This window comes from Trichechus manatus, unplaced genomic scaffold (assembly GCF_000243295.1).
Source record: "Trichechus manatus latirostris isolate Lorelei unplaced genomic scaffold, TriManLat1.0 scaffold00015, whole genome shotgun sequence".
Lineage (NCBI taxonomy): Eukaryota > Metazoa > Chordata > Mammalia > Sirenia > Trichechidae > Trichechus > Trichechus manatus.
This window is the reverse complement of record NW_004443951.1, coordinates 3,209,942-3,227,229: the sequence shown is the minus strand read 5'-3', so window position 1 is coordinate 3,227,229 and position 17,288 is coordinate 3,209,942. Positions and strand designations below refer to the sequence as shown.

Here is a 17,288-nt window from a genome sequence, read left to right as displayed (position 1 = left end):
AAAAGAATACATACTATATTGGTTCCATTTATATAAAGTTCAAAAGCAGGCAAAAGTAATCCATATTGTTAGAAGCAGGAAGAGAGGCTAGCCTAGGTAACCGAAAGGCAGGGTGGCTTCTGGGATGCTGGTAATGTCTCTTGATCTGCATGTTGGATCCACGGGTATATTCTCTTTGAGAAAAATCATTATACTGTACATTTATTATTTGTGCACTTTTCTGTATGTGTTATTCTTCAATGAAAAGCTCAAACAAGTCATTAGGAACTCTTCTAAAGAGGCAGCATAAGGGAATCAGAGCCTCTTGTACTCCACTCTTTTACCAACCCAGCATTTCATCTCATCTACCATCAGCAGAGAGATTCCCCAAGAAGGGTGGTGGATGGGGTGGGAAGGCAGGCCTGACTCAACCATGCAAAAGGCTTTGGCATCTAGAAGATACCCACTACAGGCTCTGGATGTCACAGATACTGGAAATCTGGAAGATACATGCCACCCAGTCCAAAGGACACACCCAAGAAAAATAGATAATTTAGCTGCAGTAAAAACAATGATACCAAAAACCAAACCCATCTCCATCGAGTCAATTCTGACTCATAGCAATCCTATAGGACAGAGTAGAACTGCCCCATAGGGTTTCCAAAGAGCAGCTGGTGGATTTGAACTGCCGACCTTATGGTTAGCAGCCAAGCTCTCAAGCATGGCGCCACCAGGGCTCCAAAAATAATGATAGCAGATATTTATTGAGCCAATATGACAGAAGGCTGGGCCAAAACTCTTGACATATTTATCTCATTTAATTCTCACAATAATCCTAGAACAATGTTGGTACATAGTAAGTACACAGTAGCTGCTCAATAATAAATATTTGCTAAATGAGAGGTAGCTGCTATTATGTCTTCCAAGGTGACAACTTGTCCAAGGTTATACAGAGTGGCACAGCCTTAACTGAAACTCTGAACAGATTCCAGTTGACTACGCTCTTAACCACTTCACCTTACTGTGAAACTGGATAATGTTAATACATGCGAGAGAGCTCACTTCTGGCGTGTTTATTGTAACAAGTTAGGTTTCCTAAGCCACTGAGAAGTCAACTGAATCTCAATTTCTTTACCCACAAAATGGGGATAATTTTTTAAACACCCACTGTGTGCCAGAAACTATTCTAGAATTGTTGAGGATTAAGCAAGAAAAATGCATAATTGTAAATTCACTCCCCTACTCCCTTAATCCCTTGCATTTATTTGTAAGGGGCAATGGTTTCTGGGTTTTTTTTCTTTCAATCATTTCATGAATGTTATGGAACTCACATACAATTCACACAAAATTTTGCATTCAATTTCAGGGGATTCATAAACCTTCTGAAGTTCACATATTGCCTCTGTTACAGTTCAAAACTGTTGCAGAGAGGTTTGGTTAACTGTGCTGTCACATCCGAAACCTCCACTGGCGTTCACAATCACTCAACAAAACAAACAAAAGCGCACTATTAATCATTTTTTACAGACAAGATAAAATTAACATATCTAATCACTGCCGTTTCACAGATGGTAGCGTAAGGTAAGAAAACATTGCTTTTGCCAACTGTCACGTCTTGCCCTCAATTCCGGGATCGGCCTAGGGTAAGTGGGAAAAGTGCCATTAAAATTTTCTCCTTGAAAAAAAATGTGGACGAGAGCCCAGCAATTAAGAGCAACTGATCCCGAGAAAGACCTAGGTAGACGCCCAGGACGCTTAGCCACAAAAAGCGACCTAGAAATGTTTCTGGGCACAATCGCTATATCCGTAGAATGGGGTAATAACTTTTGCTATTCTGCCTTCCCTGTAGTGCAACAGTAATGCTCAGAGGAGGAAACAGATGAGAGTGCTTTACAAGGGGCAACACAGATGGAAGGAACGGTTAAGAGCATTTGTTGAGAGTCTCAGGGTGCTGAGGGCAGGAATGCTTACGACGCTGTAGGCTTCCGGCTTCCCCATTGCAAATTCTCAGTCCCTGGCGAAGCGGGAAGCATTTTAGGAATTGGCATGGGGGAAAAAAGAACCCTTTTGCCAGACTTAGAAAAGCGCCTGGCACTTAACAGGCGCTTAGTAAATGTCTGCTGAATGAATCAGTGAATATGTGAGTCTATGGTGAACATCCTCAGTTCTAAGGGCTCAGGTCTGCCTCCAGCCCGCAGACTCACCGGGCGACCGAAGCTTCCTCGGGCTGGGCGCAAGCCCTCCGCTTCCCACTGCCTCCGCTTCAGGAGCTCCTGGTGCTGCAGCAACTCTAACTTGTCCCAGCTGGACACCTCCTCTTACAGCCACGAGGATCAAGGCCGAGCAGCACGCCAGAGGAAAAGCCAATGCTTCCCTAAGGACGGAAATAAGAAGATGGAGAAAAGAAAATTTCGCGCCAAACGACGTAGTCCCGCCCCCAGGCGGTCTCCATGTTACGTCACCAACCAGCTAGCCCGTCCCGCCCACCTAGCGGGGACGCATGACGTACGTCGGCCAACGTGCAGCGGCCATCATTGAATCGGGCGGTGTTTCCGTTTGCGGAAGTTAGTTCCTTCCACTTCAGTGTTTCCGGCTTCAAAATGGTCGCCTCAGCGATTTAGTGAGACGGTGCACATTTTTCCATCCCCATCGGGTTGTTGTTGTGTTTTGCTTTGTTTGTTTTTTTTTAACCTGGATGTGACGCATTAAAGGACCCGACGGAAATATAGCTGTAGGCTTTCTAAGATGGCGAACCGTACGGTGAAGGATGCACACAGCATCCACGGCACCAACCCTCAATATCTAGTGGAGAAGATCATTCGGACGCGCATCTATGAGTCCAAGTACTGGAAAGAGGAATGCTTTGGACTTACAGGTGAGCGGGAGCGCGAGGACCCCCTCAGCGGCTTGTGACCCACCTCTACTGACTGGGCACTGAATAGGATTGGCCCCTGGGAGCAGGACTGGCTCAGTGTCGGTGGGTAGGATTGGAGAGGAGTGTGTCAGTCATGAAAAGGAGCCCCGGTGGAGCAATGATTAAGCGAGAAGAACTCATCAGCTGCTCAGCGGGAGAAAAGACCTGGCTATCTGCTCCGTAAAGATTTCAGCCTAGGAAACCCAATGGGGGGCCGTTCTACTCTAGCCTGTAGTGTTGCTGTGAGTCGGAATCGACTGGACGGCAGCGGAGTTTTATTTATTTATTTTTAGCATTGATGCGATCTTCCTTAAGAAATCAGACAGCAAGTTCCTTTAGCATAAATTCTATAGCTATTAATTCATTAAACATTATACGTTACAGTTTATAGCTAGGCACTGTGCTGAGTACTAGAGATACAGGTACAGGGATATACAAGACAGACACAGTGACTGCTGTTAATGAGTTTATCGCTTAGCAAGGCAGAAAGTATGAAAAAAGAAAGTATGATGAGTAGTTGAAAGAGGCAGCAGAACGCACTAAAAATGTACAAGAGACCCTAACCTAGTGTTGGGGGTGGGGGGAACCAATGCTGTAGCGATCCTAGGACAGAGTAGAACTGCCTCATAGGGTTTCCAAGCCTTTAATTTTTACGGAGGCCGACTGCCCCATCTTTCTCCGGTGGAACGGCTGGTGGGTTTAAACCGCCGGACATTTCATTTAGCAGCCGAACACTTTTAACCACTGCGCCACCAGGGCTCTGTTGGGAAAAGGAGTGGTGGTTATGCTTCTCAGACGTTTTGTTAGGAGCTGAACTGTGTCAGGTATTTAGCATTTTATGTATATTATCTCATTCGATCCTCACTACAATACAGTGGAGCTGACAGGCTCAAAGTGAGAGAAAATGACTTGCCTAAGTTCACACAGCTAGTGTTTGAGTTTTGACAACAATGTTGAAAGGTTATTATCGCCATTCTGTAGATGAGAAGAAGTTTCTTCAAGGCTATGTAGCTATGGAGGAGTTTTGTTTTTTTTTTAACTTTTAATCGAGTGATTTCTTTCCCTAGCATGATGGTGATGAGCTTGGACTCTGAAGTAAAACTGCTTGGATTTAAATCCAGGCCCTGCAACTTTCTGGTTGTGGACCTGGAGCAAGTTACTTAACCTTTCTTAGGCCTCAGTTTCCTTATCTCAAAATAGGGAACAATGCTAGAACTTACCTTATGGCTTGTTGTGAAGATTAAATGAGATAATATGAAATGCTTAGCTAAGTACCTGGCACACTGTAAGCCCTCAATTATATTAGGTGCTACCGTTATTGTCATGGAGCTCTGGTGGCACAGTGGTTAAGAGATACGGCTGTAACCAAAAAGTTCAGCAGTTCAAATCCACCAGCCACTCCTTGGAAACCTTATAGGGCAGTTCTGCTGCCCTATAGGACCGCTGTGTTATTGTTACTGTTATTAATACGCACTTGCTCTCCTAATATTAAACTGTTGGTGAGTGTTCTGGAGCACCAACCCATGAACTAACTTCTCTCCACTTCAAACCGGGAAAAGCTTAACCCTAAATTATCTGAGATGGCACTTTATTTGTTCTGTTTTTCTTTTTCTTTTTTTTAGCTGAACTTGTAGTTGATAAAGCCATGGAGTTAAGGTTTGTGGGTGGCGTTTATGGCGGCAACATAAAGCCAACTCCTTTTCTGTGTTTGACCTTGAAGATGCTGCAAATTCAGCCTGAGAAGGATATCATTGTAGAGTTTATCAAAAATGAAGACTTCAAGTGAGTGCATCGTTGACTAGCTAATACAAGAGCATCGGTTTTGGACAGCCTGGACTTTGGTTAAGAGAATGTACATAGTGTCTCTCATTTCCACAGAGGCCTCCACTCCAGGGTTTTGCTTTTGAGTCCTTGAATTTGTGTTTTGCCTGTTCTGACTGAACTGATGTTCTCCTTTACTTTCTTAATCTTGGTAACTTTTCCACAAAGAAAGGATTTCTTTACTAATTCACTGAACGTATATTAAGCAGGAGTGAGTGCCTAATGTGTTGGTAGGCCCTGGACTTTCAAAGGTGAAGAAAACAACATAGTGCGGTAGATAAGAGGGAAAACTTTGGTGTCAGACAGGTCTGTCTACACCATAGTTAGGCTCTGTCTCTTATTAACTATGACCTTGGAGAAATTGCTTAATTTTCTAAGCTTTATTTTCTTTTTCAGTAAAATCAGGATAATAATACCTACTCCTAAGATTGATATTAAAGAAGATAATGCGTGTAAACCAGTCAACACAGTGCCTGTTACAGTATAAACACCCAAAAAATGTCAGTTGCTGTAATTATTTTTCATCCTTGAGCTTATAGACTACTGTAGGAGACAGACATAATAGCTTATTATATGCCATGCTCTAAGGGCTTTAACCCTCACAACATATAATTCATTTAGTTCTCACAACAGCCCTGTAAATAAATATTATCCCCATTTTACAGATGAGGAAACTGAGGCACAGAGAGCTTAAGTAATGTACCTAAAGTCAGACAGCTAGTAAGTGGCAAAGCTGGCTTCAGAGTTTGTGTTCTTTGCTGTATTATTCTGCTTCCCATTTAAAAAACAAGTGGAATACAGTGTGTTAAGTGTTTTTATAAGTGTATACAATATGCTATGAAAGAAGGGATGGGGAGAAGGGAGCATCTAATTCAGTCTGGGGTTTGGGATTCTCAGAGAAAGAAAGTGATCCTTAAACTGAGTTTTGGAGGAAGCAGTGTAGAGGGAAAAAGATGGAGGCAGAGAGGCGTGAAGAAGTATACCATGTATGTCAAGTACAAGTAGTCCTGAGTATTTTAATTAAGTCAGTGGGCACTTGGGATAGTAGCAAAGTCAAGAATAGAGAGATTGAGGCATAGGCCAGGTTATGAGTGACTTTTTATATAAAGCTAATGGTTTGGCCTTTATCTGGAACTACAGCAAGTTATGAAAAGATTTTAAATAGAAGGAATTATTGTTGTGTTTTCAGATAGTTGGCTCTGGCAGCAGTGTGAACAGTAAACCAGAGAATGGCCAGACAGGAACAGCCAAGAGGAGGCTAGTGTAGTCAGCCAGCTACAGTTAATGAAGTTCTGGATCAAGGCAGCCAGAGGAGATGATGATATGTGACGCTTGGAAGATGTAAAAGTGGAAGAACAGAATTTGATGATTGATTCGATGTGGAAGGGTGAGGAAGGCACCAAAGGTGATTACTACATTTCTCACTTGGATAATTAGATAATTAGATAGATGATGGTGGCACCCACCAAAGATGGAGAGCAGAATGTTAGATGGTTATCCTCAAGGAACTTGGGGAAAAGAAAGTGTTCCTCTAGCCATGTTCCTCCTCTCAGTAACAGGACAGCACCCTCTAGCAAGCCAGAAACTTAGGAGTCATCCTTCATTCCTTTGTATACAATCACTAATTTCTGTAAATTCCATCCCCTAAATATATCTTTTCTGCTGATTATAAAATAAAGATATGCATTGTTGAAAATTCACAAAGTACAGAAAAGTTAAAAAGTAGGGAGGAAAAAATCTATAATCTTACCTCACAGAAGCAACCACTATCAATATTTTGGCATATTTGTTTTCAGTGCTTTTTTAACATAATTCACTGCTCCCTCCCACCCACCTCGTAGGTAGTTAAGATGATTATAGCTGTCTTTTGAATGTGTCCTCTCCTCCCCTTCCATTTCTCGATTCAGGCTTTATCATTGCTCACCTTGTAGCCATGTAGTGGTCTCTCTGATTCTAGTCTCATTCCTTTCAGAGCTAGGATGATCTTTCTAAAACCCTACCTGACACCTAAGGGTAAAAAATAGAAGAAAAGCAGGTCTAGCCTAGGAAATTAGTTGTTTTAAATGTGTTCAATTTCAGCAATTTGTACAACATCCAGCTGGAAATTTTCAGGAAAAGGTCTGGATTTGGGAATGAATAGAATGTAAGTATAGTTAAAACTTCAGAAGAAGGATGAGATTTCTTGTAGCAAAAACAGACAAACAAAAAACTAATTTACTCTTTGAATACATGGTATGTTCATATGATTTAGAATTCCAAAGTATAAAAATACATTCATTGAAATGTCTCCTTTTTCACTGTCCTCAGGCCATCCAGTTTTCTTCTGTTGAGGAAGCCAGTATTATCAGTTTCTTATGTTACCTCCCAGAAGGTTCATGCATATATAAGCAAAGAGATAGCTATGTTTTATTTTTCCATTTTTGTACACAGATTATAGCATGTTATATACTCTTCTGTATTCCTTTTGTTGTTTAATAGTAGATCTTGGAGATTCTTCCATATCAGTACTCATAGTCTTTCTCATTCTTTTTAATGCATGTATAATATTCTATTATAGGGACAGCATAGTAAGAGCTAATACTTGTTATATCCCAGGCACTGTTTGAAGCACTTTAGGTATGATAGATTATTTAATCTTGACAATAATTATATGAAGTAGGTACTTTTATCCTTTCTATGTTAAAGATAAAACAATGACACTGAGGCACAGAGCCATTAAATAACTTCCCCAGGGTCACGTAGCTGGTTAAGTTCCAGAGCTAGGATATGAATCTGGACAGTCTGGCTGTAGAGTCCATGCTCTTAATCATTATGCTAAACTGTCTCTCATAGTGCTACTATTGTCCCCATTTTACAGAAGAGGAGACTGGGGCAGAGGTAGGATTTGAATCCAGGCAGTTTGACTCCAGAGTCAAGTGTTCTTAGCCACTGTACTATACTGCTTCACAATTACAGATGTACCATAATGAATACTTACATTGTTTCCAATCTTTTGCTATAATGAATAACCATGTACTTAGTCATTTTGTGTTAGATTATTTGTAAGATGGTCAGAAAATGACTTTTGAGCAGAAACCTGCATGTGAGGGAGCCAGTCATTCCACATCTGGGAGAAGAATGTCTCAAGCAGAGAGAACAACAGGTGCAAAGGCTGGGAATAGTGATGAGTTTGGCATATCGGGGAACAGCCAGCTAGCATGACTGGAGTGCAGGGAGCTTCAGACGAGGGAGGCAGGGCGACATCATTAGGACCTTGTGGCTGTGGTACAGTCTTTGGATTTATTCTAAGTGTGATGGGAAGCCATTGGACTGTTGATATTAGGGAAATGATGTGATATGACTTACACTGTAGAGGAATCTCTCTGGTTGTTGTATGGAGACAAGACTGGGTGGGGTTGGAGAAGCGTGCAAGAATCAAAGCAGGGAAACCAGTTAGGAGGCCAGTGTAATCCAGACAGAAGTTAATGGTGGCTGGAACGAGGATGGTAGCAGTGAAGGTGATGACAAGTGGCCAGATTGTGGTATATTTTGAAGGTAGGGCTGGCAAGGCTTGCTGATAGATTGCATGTAGGATATAAAGGGAAGAAAGGACTAAAGGATGACTACGATTTTATCAGCTTGAGCGTAGATAATGCCGCTGTATACTATAATGAGGAACACTAGAGCAGGGAAATTAGGAGTTTTCAAACTGTCGAGTTACAGATGCCTTCAAAGTGGAGATTTGAGTAGGTAGTTGGATATAGAAGAAATGGAAAAAGACTCTTAGAGAATATTATAGCTACAAAATAGCTAACTTTTATTAGGCACTTACTATGTGTTATATGCTACGCTTGACACTTTACGCACATTTCTCATTTAGTACTCACCCCAAGCCAGTAAATTAGGTACTGTCATCTCTGTTTTACAGGAATTGAGAGAGCAAGAAACTTGTCAAGTGTCACATAGTTAGTAAGTAATAAAATTAGAATTTGAACCCAGATCACTTTTTTCCAGAACCAGCATTCTGCTGCCTGGCAACAATTTATATATTCATGTCTATGTATACTAGTTTTTATATTGTTATTTAATCTTACACCTTCTGTTGTTACATTCAAGATCTGATTAGATTCTTACAATAATCCTGTGAGGTAAATATGTGTTACACCAGTTGTACAGATGATATAATAAACTCTGAAAATTTAGCAAGTTCCCACAGTTGGTAAGTGATAGAGTGGGAACTTGAACCTTGGTCTTCATATTTTAGCTGTCTTTCTACCACCCCATGCTGCCTTCCAAAGAGGAGAAAGAACTTGTTAATCCACTGCTGTCATAAGAAAAGCCAGTGGTAAAACTCAGGAGCTTCTCAGGATAGTCCGTTGTTTCACTGTCATGTATCTTTCAGGTATGTCCGCATGTTGGGGGCACTTTACATGAGGCTGACAGGCACTGCAATTGATTGCTACAAGTACTTGGAGCCTTTGTACAATGACTATCGGAAAATCAAGAGCCAAAACCGAAATGGGGGTAAGTACGGTGCCGAGTGTATAGACCCTCATCCCTGAGCAGTTTTTATTTCATCTCTACCCTCACATGGTCTCGCTGTGAGTGCACCTCTTCGTTCACATTGTTACTGTCTTCAGGTCCTCCATCTCCCTCACGGGGAGTACTCTAGGTGACTGTTAATGTTCTGTTGGCCTTACCCTGTCTTCCCCATCTGCCTGCTTTTCTCACTGCATCTTGTTATTCCCTGACTTGCATCATGAGCTCCTTCTACACTAATCTCACTCTTCTTGAACTTGTCTTGTTCCTTTCATGCCTTTGTTCATGCTCTGCAAATTACTGCTCATCCCACTGGATCTAGCTCCAGAATTACCTTCTCTATAAAAGCCTTCCCCAACCCTCCCAGACAAAGTCAGCTTTCCATATTTCACTTTGCAGTATATAGACTAAGTTTAGTCATACTTATGCGGCAGTCCCACTGAAAAGTAGTAAGTGTATCCAAGAGGAGCAGCTCCGTACTTTTTACAGAGATACTTTCTGTGGTGAAGTGGGATTGAGGGAAATGCAATCAAAACCTTTTCTCTCCTCATCACTTAGTGTCCTAACAAAAGGTATGCCTTTCCCCTCTATGTGCATCATTGAACATTAGAAGGTTAAGAATTTGGTATTATACTTTTATTAACTTATCACTTCATTCATTGAATAAATACATATTAAGTGCCAGTGAATTGCCAGGTACTATGCTATATACTGGAGATAACATAGTCAACGAAATGGTCATGACCCTCAGGGAGCTACTTACTAATTTATGACTATATTATGTCAAGCTAAGACAAGGTTTCGCAACCTATTAATATTTTGGGCCAGATAATTCTTTGTTTTAAGGAGCTGTCCTGTGCATTGTAGGATGTTTAGCAGCATCATGGGCCTCTACCCACCAGATGCCAGTAGCACAACTACTGGGGGGCAAAATTGCCCCTGGTTGAGAACCACCAAACCAAGGTAATATTTACTATGGAAACTCTGCGAAGCTGTTACTCCATGTACCATATAAGATACATGTTCTACATTCAGAAACATAGTGAGTTCACATGAGAAATTGCACTTGCATTCTATGATTTATTCAAGAACATAACTCGTATATTATTCAGGACTGTTTATCTCTCCTGCTACTTAGAAAGCTTATTCATCCCTTTTTCCCCAGCTCACAGAAGAGGCCAAGCACAAACATGGCCTCAGTGAAGGTGGGTTGAATGAATGAAGATAGGTGGTGATGACAAGGCAAGAAGGCTGTAGTTTGAGCCCAGGTTTGACAGTAGTGACTTCTGTGTAATTACCACACTGTATTAGCTTTACTAGTGAATGTGCAGGGGAAGGGGAAGCAGCAGAGAATTCACACTTTCTATACCAAGCACCCTGTTAGATATTTTGCATGCAGAGTGTTACACATCTTTACCTCTTGGCTATCTAAATCTGTTATTTCAAAGTTGCTTGAGCTAATGTTTTTCTTTCAGAGTTTGAACTGATGCATGTGGATGAGTTTATTGATGAGCTACTGCATAGTGAGAGAGTCTGTGACATTATTCTGCCCCGACTACAGGTAAGAGATAAAGGTCTCTTATCAGAGTTAACCCTTACTTCCAGAAGTCTCTTATCAGAGTTACCCTTACTTCCAAGACAGACAGACAGCCAGTTAAAACACTGAGGCCATGGATCTCATGGGTACTCTTAATAAGTAGTCTTCCTGACTATGAGAAGATGTGTGATTGGAGTGAAAGGAAAGCAGATGGAGTGTCTAAAGGGCAAGACTTTGAGAGTGAATAACACAAGAAAGCCGCCTTCTGTAGGATGTTAGATCAAGGAGATTGTAGCTAGAGTCATGGCTTTTAAACTTTGTGAGCAGTTCTCCAATTGATCTTCATATAAAAATCCAGGATATAAAACAGATAAAAGCAGAGTTGATCTAGTGGGAGGGCTGAGAGTAGGAGACTCTAAGCCCTTATCTCCTTAAACCTTACCTTTATCATCCCACCTCCCTTCCCCAGTGATAAAAGATGGTCTGTGAAGCACCTTTCAGTAATGGGTTTTACAGAGTAGGATTTGAAAATTACTGTTGGAAAATACAAAGGGAAAACAGATATGGTTGGTAGCCTTAAGAGAAAGGGGTTGAGCTATAATGGAGAGATCACTGAATAGGGAAATAAGTTTCTGTATTGTGATACAGCTGACTAGTTGTGGGACCTGGTTTCATTTTCCCCCTATAAAATGCTCAGTGAGGTAGAGGGTCAGCAAAAAAGAGGAAGACCTCAGTGAGATGGATTGACACAGTGGCTCCAACAGTAGGCTCAAACATAGCAACGATTGTGAGGATAGCACAGGACTGGGCAGGATTTTGTTCTGTTGTACATGGGATTGCTATGAGTTGGAACCTTACAACAACAACATAAAATTAGACTATCTCAGTGGTCTTTAAACTGCCCTGTGGGACTGTTAAGGCTTCTGAGGGAACAAGAGGAGACAGCCCCACATATTCCAACCAGGTTATATTCTCTATATATCAGGCCACAGCAGTGAGATTTGATTTGAACAAAGCCTTTTTGTTGTTTAATGGTTTTATTGAGGTATAATTGACAGACAGTAAACTACCCATATTTAAAGTGTTCAGTTTGATAAGTTTTGACATATGTGTACACCCATGAAACCAACACCACAATTGAGACAGTGAACATAGGCATCACCTCCAAAAGTTTCCTTCTTTCCTTTTATGTAATCCCACTATCCCATCCCTCCTCCTTGCTCCGAAGCTACCACTGATGTGCTGTCACAGTAGATTAGTTTGCATTTTGGAATTATAGAGTATTTACCCTTTTTTTGCCTTCCTTTTTTTCACTCATAATTATTCATCCATTTTCTTGCATCTGTCAATAGTTTATTCATTTTTATTGCTGAATAGTATTACATTGTATGAATTTACCACAATTTGTTATCCGTTCATCTGTTTATGCAGAATTGTGGGATACAAGGTCAGTATATAAAAATCACTTGTATTTCTACAAAGTAGTAATGAACAATCAGAACTTGAAATCTTATTTAAAAATACTATTTACAATAGCATCAAAAATATAAAATAATAAAGGAAATTTTGCCAAAAGATGCGCAAGACCTCTACAGTTAAAACTACAAAACATGGCATTACTGAGAAAAATTTTAAAGTCCTAAATAAATGGAGAGATATACCATGTTCATGAGTCAGATAACTTAACATTGCTAAAATAGCAGTTTTCCCCAAATTAATCTATAGATTCAGTACAAATCCCAATCAAAATCCCAGTAGGCTTTTGTAGTGCTTGACAAGATGATTCTAAAATTTATATGAAAATGCAGAGTATCTAGGATGTCCAGAACAATGCTGAAAAAGAAGAACAAAGTAAGACAAACACTACCTGATTTCAAGACTTACTATAAAGCTATAGTAACCAAGACAGTGTTGTATTGGCGTAAAGACAGACAAATATATCAATGAAACAAAATAAAGGAACCAGAGATAAACCTACACTTATATGGTCAGTTGGTTTTCTACAGAGATGTCAGGGCAATTCCATTGAGAAAGAATAATCTTTTCTATAGAATTGGATAGCCGAACGCACACTAATAAATTTCTACCCTTAGCTCACACCATATATAAAAATTAACTTGGAGGAGATTATAGACTTAAATATAAAAGCTAAAGCTATAAAACTTCTAAAAGAAAACATGGGAGAAAATCTTAGTGACCTTAGGTTTGGCAAAAACTTCATAATGGGACACAAAAAGCATGATTTTTCTTTTAATAAATTGGCCGTTATAAAAATTAAAAACTTATTTTTCAAAAGACAGTTAAAAAATAAAAAGGCAAGCCACAGAGAGGAAGACTATTTGCATAACATATCTGATAAAGGCCTTGAATCTAGAAGGGACTCGTAGCTTAATAATAAGATAACCCAATGGAAAAATGAGCAAAAGACTCTGACATACTTTACCAGAGAAGATACACAGCTGGCCAATAAGCACATTCAGAAACCACTCAGCATCATTAATCATTAGGAAAATGCAAATTAAAATCATGATGATACACTACGTACCTATTAGAATGTCTGAAACAAAAAGGACTGGCCATACCAAATGTTGGTGAAGTTGTGAAGGAACTGAACTCTAATACACTGCTGGTGGCAATTTAAAATGATAATAACTTTGGAAAAGTGTGGTGATTTCTCAAGAAGTTAACCATACAACCTAGCCATTTCACTCTTAGGTATTTATTTACTCAAGAGTAATGAAAGCACGTCTCCACACAAAGATTTGTTGTACATGAATGTTCCTAACTGCTATATTTATAGTCAGAAATTGGAAAGAATGGAATGTCCATCAACAAGTGAACGGATAAACAACTTGTGGTGTATCCATACAGTGGAATGCTACTTATTAGTAAAAATAAAGGAACTATTGATACATGCATCAACATGGATGAAAAATAATTATGTTGAAAGAAGACAAAAAAAGTATAAGTATACAGTATGTACTGTATAATTCCATTCATATAACATTTTAGAAAATGTAGACACATTGGTGGTTGCCTAGGGACAGTGTATAGTTGTCTATAATAAATGTCAACACTCATCAATTGGAATACTTTTTAAATGTACTATTTATCTTATGTTAATTATACCTCAAACTGCAAAAAAATCACTGGAATAGATGTCTACTAAGGACCTTTGGCTCTTCCAGCTCTACTGTCCTCTAATTCTGTATCTGTGTATGTTAAAATGTCCAGCATTAACTAAAAGGTCTCAGAGGCAGTGTTATAAATGGGGAATGGAAGCAGATTCTTACATGTTTTAAGCAATCACAGAAACTCCAGCTGGGAGGATCTACTACTTCACGTTTCCTTGTTGACGCTACTGCAGCTCAGTAATGCCGAAGCAATTTGCTGTATCCCACCTGCTAGGTGCTTGCTTTCTTGCTAGCTATAAAGCAAAAAGTGATAATTTAAAGACCAAAGGAATCAGAAAAACTTAAATTTTAAACTAGAGAATTGAATGGATTACAGATACCTGATGAGTGGGCGTGATGAATTTGCGTGAGGCAGCAAAACAGTTGGATAAAAGTAATTGATAGGTGAGTGCCCATGCTAAAATGCAATGAACCAACTCTTCCATCACACTGGCTCAGTTACAATCCTATAAAATAAAAATCTTGAAAATGAGTGTGGTGTGATTCTTGTTTCATAGTGGGTACTGTAGTGTATGAAAACGCTGGTGGTGTAGTGGTTAAGTGCTAAGGCTGCTAACCAAGAGGTCGGCAGTTCGAATCCACCAGGCACTCCTTGGAAACTATGGGAGAGTTCTGCTTTGTCCTATAGGGTTGCTATGAGTCGGAATTGACTCGATGGCAACAGGTTTGGTGCTTTTGTTTTTTAAACTGTAGTGTATATAATGAAGAGAATGAGTTCTCTAACTAGCGCATTATGGGTTACATTAGCTGTTTTATTATTATCTTTAGCTAATTTTTTATAACCTTTAGAAATGCTGTAAGAAATGGAAAACTTCCATGTGTAATCAGGTTGTAGCTAAGAATTCTAAAGCCCAGTCAACTCTAAGCAAGCCTGCTAATGCAAGTGGGGTAGTCTGTGTGGATTCTAGAAGGAAAGACCACAGAAAAAAAGTTTTTTACTGTTTATCAAGGGCTTGACTACTAACCTAGGGGTTGGTGGTTCGAACCTACCCGGTGCCTTCACAGAAGAAAGGCCTGGCAGTCAGCTTCTATAAAGATTGCAGCCAAGAAAACCCTATAGAGCAGTTCTACTCTGTAACAGATGGGGTCATCATGAGTCAGAATTGACTCGACAGCAGCAGGTTTGGTTTTTTTGTTTTTTGCCCAAGTGAGAGAAATTGAAATCTGACTCTGACTGATAAATGTTTTCAGATCACTGAGAAGTGTGCTCTGGTGTCCGCCTCTATATGTTCTGGATGAAGTGACCCATGAGACTACTTTTTGTTCTAATTCTGTTCTTATTAAGCAACTTGCAGGTCATCAGTTTAGCTTCTGATGTGCCCTGACATTGGCTCTGGCATATATTCTCATTCTGTTAAACACAAATATTCTAAGTTAACACATTGATGTCAGCCTCCTCTGAGTCTGGTGGGCATGAGGGACTCTGGACACGCTGTCTGATAACAGTTCCAGATCCCAAACTGGTGATCCTGGAGAGCCCTTTTCCTTTGCCATCTGACTTCCCTAGGGGGCCTCTCTGTCTCATTTCTCCCAGTCATAGGATTTTGATGAGGGATGAAAGAGCTAAGTAGTATACAAATGATACAGGGCTTTCCATCTAGGCCACCCAGCATTCTTTATGTCTTTGGCAAAGGAAAATGGTAAGGGATCTTATGACCCAGCCAGTCCACTTTTGCAGTTTTGAACTCACTTTTGCTTCTCAGGTCTTTAGTCACTCAATAAGTACTGCTAGCCACATCCAGGAAGAAAATGGAAGCAGGAGATGAGTTGAATTGTTTATTTCCTGTGCCCAGTCTAAAATACATAATCCAGACAGCTCCTGGATCCTAAGTCTAGTGGAGAGTTGGCACTACTCTACAGTAGGACCCAAGGCATTCTTCAGCCCTCAAACTGGGCTGAGCCTCAATGGATTTCTTGGGGTAGGTTCTGGACTGGGCCTCTTATGGTGGAGCTACCAACCAACAGTCTCAGCCACGAACTTATTGGCCCTTGGATTTTCTGTGTGTATAAAGTCCACAGTTTTCTTCTAGGCTGCACCTGTACTGATCGATATTCTAGTGGCTTTAAAGTATAAGATCACAGGAAAAAGAGCCAGTAGAAAATGAAAATGTGCCCTTTAGCTTTGTATCATCTGTTTAGAGGGGAGTTTAATTTAAAGAGTGTATAGATGCCAGGCATGTTAAAATCCTTAGGAAACTTGAACTGTTTGTTGATATGAGATTGCCTCAGCTCTTGTGCCACAGTTTTCCATCCGTCCCAGAAACCTAATGTTGGGGCTTCAGGACTTCGAGGAGATGGCAATAAGCCCTAACTAACTGCATTCTCTGTAGAAACGCTATGTGCTAGAGGAAGCTGAACAATTGGAGCCTCGGGTTAGTGCCCTAGAAGAGGACATGGATGACGTGGAGTCCAGTGAAGAGGAGGAAGAGGAAGATGAAAAGGTCAGCCTTCTGGGAGCTTAAGGGTTGACAGGGGAGTGTTATGGGGCTGGGAATGGTACTTTTTTATTTTTGGTTTTCAGACTTTAATTTTTAACTTTCTTTAATCAAAATGAAAATATTTAGTCATTAAGAGTATTGAGAGTCAAATAGACCTGGATTCATAGCTCTGCCATTTTATGGCAGTATAATCTTTTGCAAATTACTTAACCTCAGTTTTCTTCTGTAACGTAATGATACCTTTCTCTTAGGACTGTTGTGAGTATTAAATGAGATGATATACATACAGCCCTTAGCAGAGTATTGGCACATTATAATTGCTTAATGTAGAGTAGCTATTAAAATACTTGGGGCAAAAAGCACTCTTCCTAACTGTGTACCGTAAAGAATAAGCCTTCTTTAGAAAAATAAAATGCCTGCTGCATGGTCATGTTCTTTCAGTGTTTGTCATAATGCTGAAAAATTGAAAACAACCCAGATGCCCAGCTGTCAAAGGTCAGGAAAATTATTATAGCAACTCAACAAACTATTAGGCAGCCATTAAAACTTCTGTGAAAATTATATGCTAATGTGGAAAATGCTTAAGTTAAAAAAGCAGGAACTAAAACATATTTGTGATTAAAATTATAAAAATATATGCATAAAAAACGAGAAGGAAATACAAGAAATGTTAGCCTTGAATATATTTGAATAATTTTCCTTTTTACTTCTGTTTTTGTTTAATGCCATGTATCAGTTTTACATGGAAAAATACTAGCATTCTATCTTTAGATACATTCAGTTTTTTTTTTTTTAAGTATTTTTTTAATTATTTATTTTATTGTACTTCAGGTGAAGGCTTACAGAACAAATAGTTTCTCATGAAACAGAAGTACACATGTTGTTTT

The 17,288-nt window shown here is 39.8% G+C and overlaps 2 protein-coding genes and 1 long non-coding RNA gene across 3 annotated transcripts in view; 1 reads left to right on the top strand and 2 right to left on the bottom strand.

Annotated features, from left to right (window-relative positions):
* The window catches only part of ORC1 (origin recognition complex subunit 1), a 38,262-nt gene extending 37,933 nt beyond the window's left edge, over positions 1-329 (bottom strand). The window contains exon 1 of the mRNA XM_004371730.2: positions 15-329. Coding sequence (XP_004371787.2) covers positions 15-28 — 14 coding nt within the window. The 5' untranslated portion in view covers positions 29-329. The remainder of the gene's footprint in view (positions 1-14) is intronic.
* Positions 330-2,495: 2,166 nt separating this feature from the next.
* Positions 2,496-17,288, top strand: part of PRPF38A (pre-mRNA processing factor 38A) — a 26,491-nt gene continuing 11,698 nt past the window's right edge. Inside the window, exons 1-5 of the mRNA XM_004371729.2 lie at positions 2,496-2,854; positions 4,516-4,675; positions 9,096-9,217; positions 10,708-10,793; positions 16,294-16,404. Coding sequence (XP_004371786.1) covers positions 2,725-2,854; positions 4,516-4,675; positions 9,096-9,217; positions 10,708-10,793; positions 16,294-16,404 — 609 coding nt within the window. The 5' untranslated portion in view covers positions 2,496-2,724. The remainder of the gene's footprint in view (positions 2,855-4,515; positions 4,676-9,095; positions 9,218-10,707; positions 10,794-16,293; positions 16,405-17,288) is intronic.
* LOC111819661 (uncharacterized) lies at positions 12,198-15,003 on the bottom strand. The gene is made up of 2 exons (XR_002823237.1): positions 14,063-15,003; positions 12,198-12,602 (listed from the first exon to the last, which is right to left on the bottom strand). It is a non-coding gene; the product is annotated as an uncharacterized LOC111819661 (long non-coding RNA).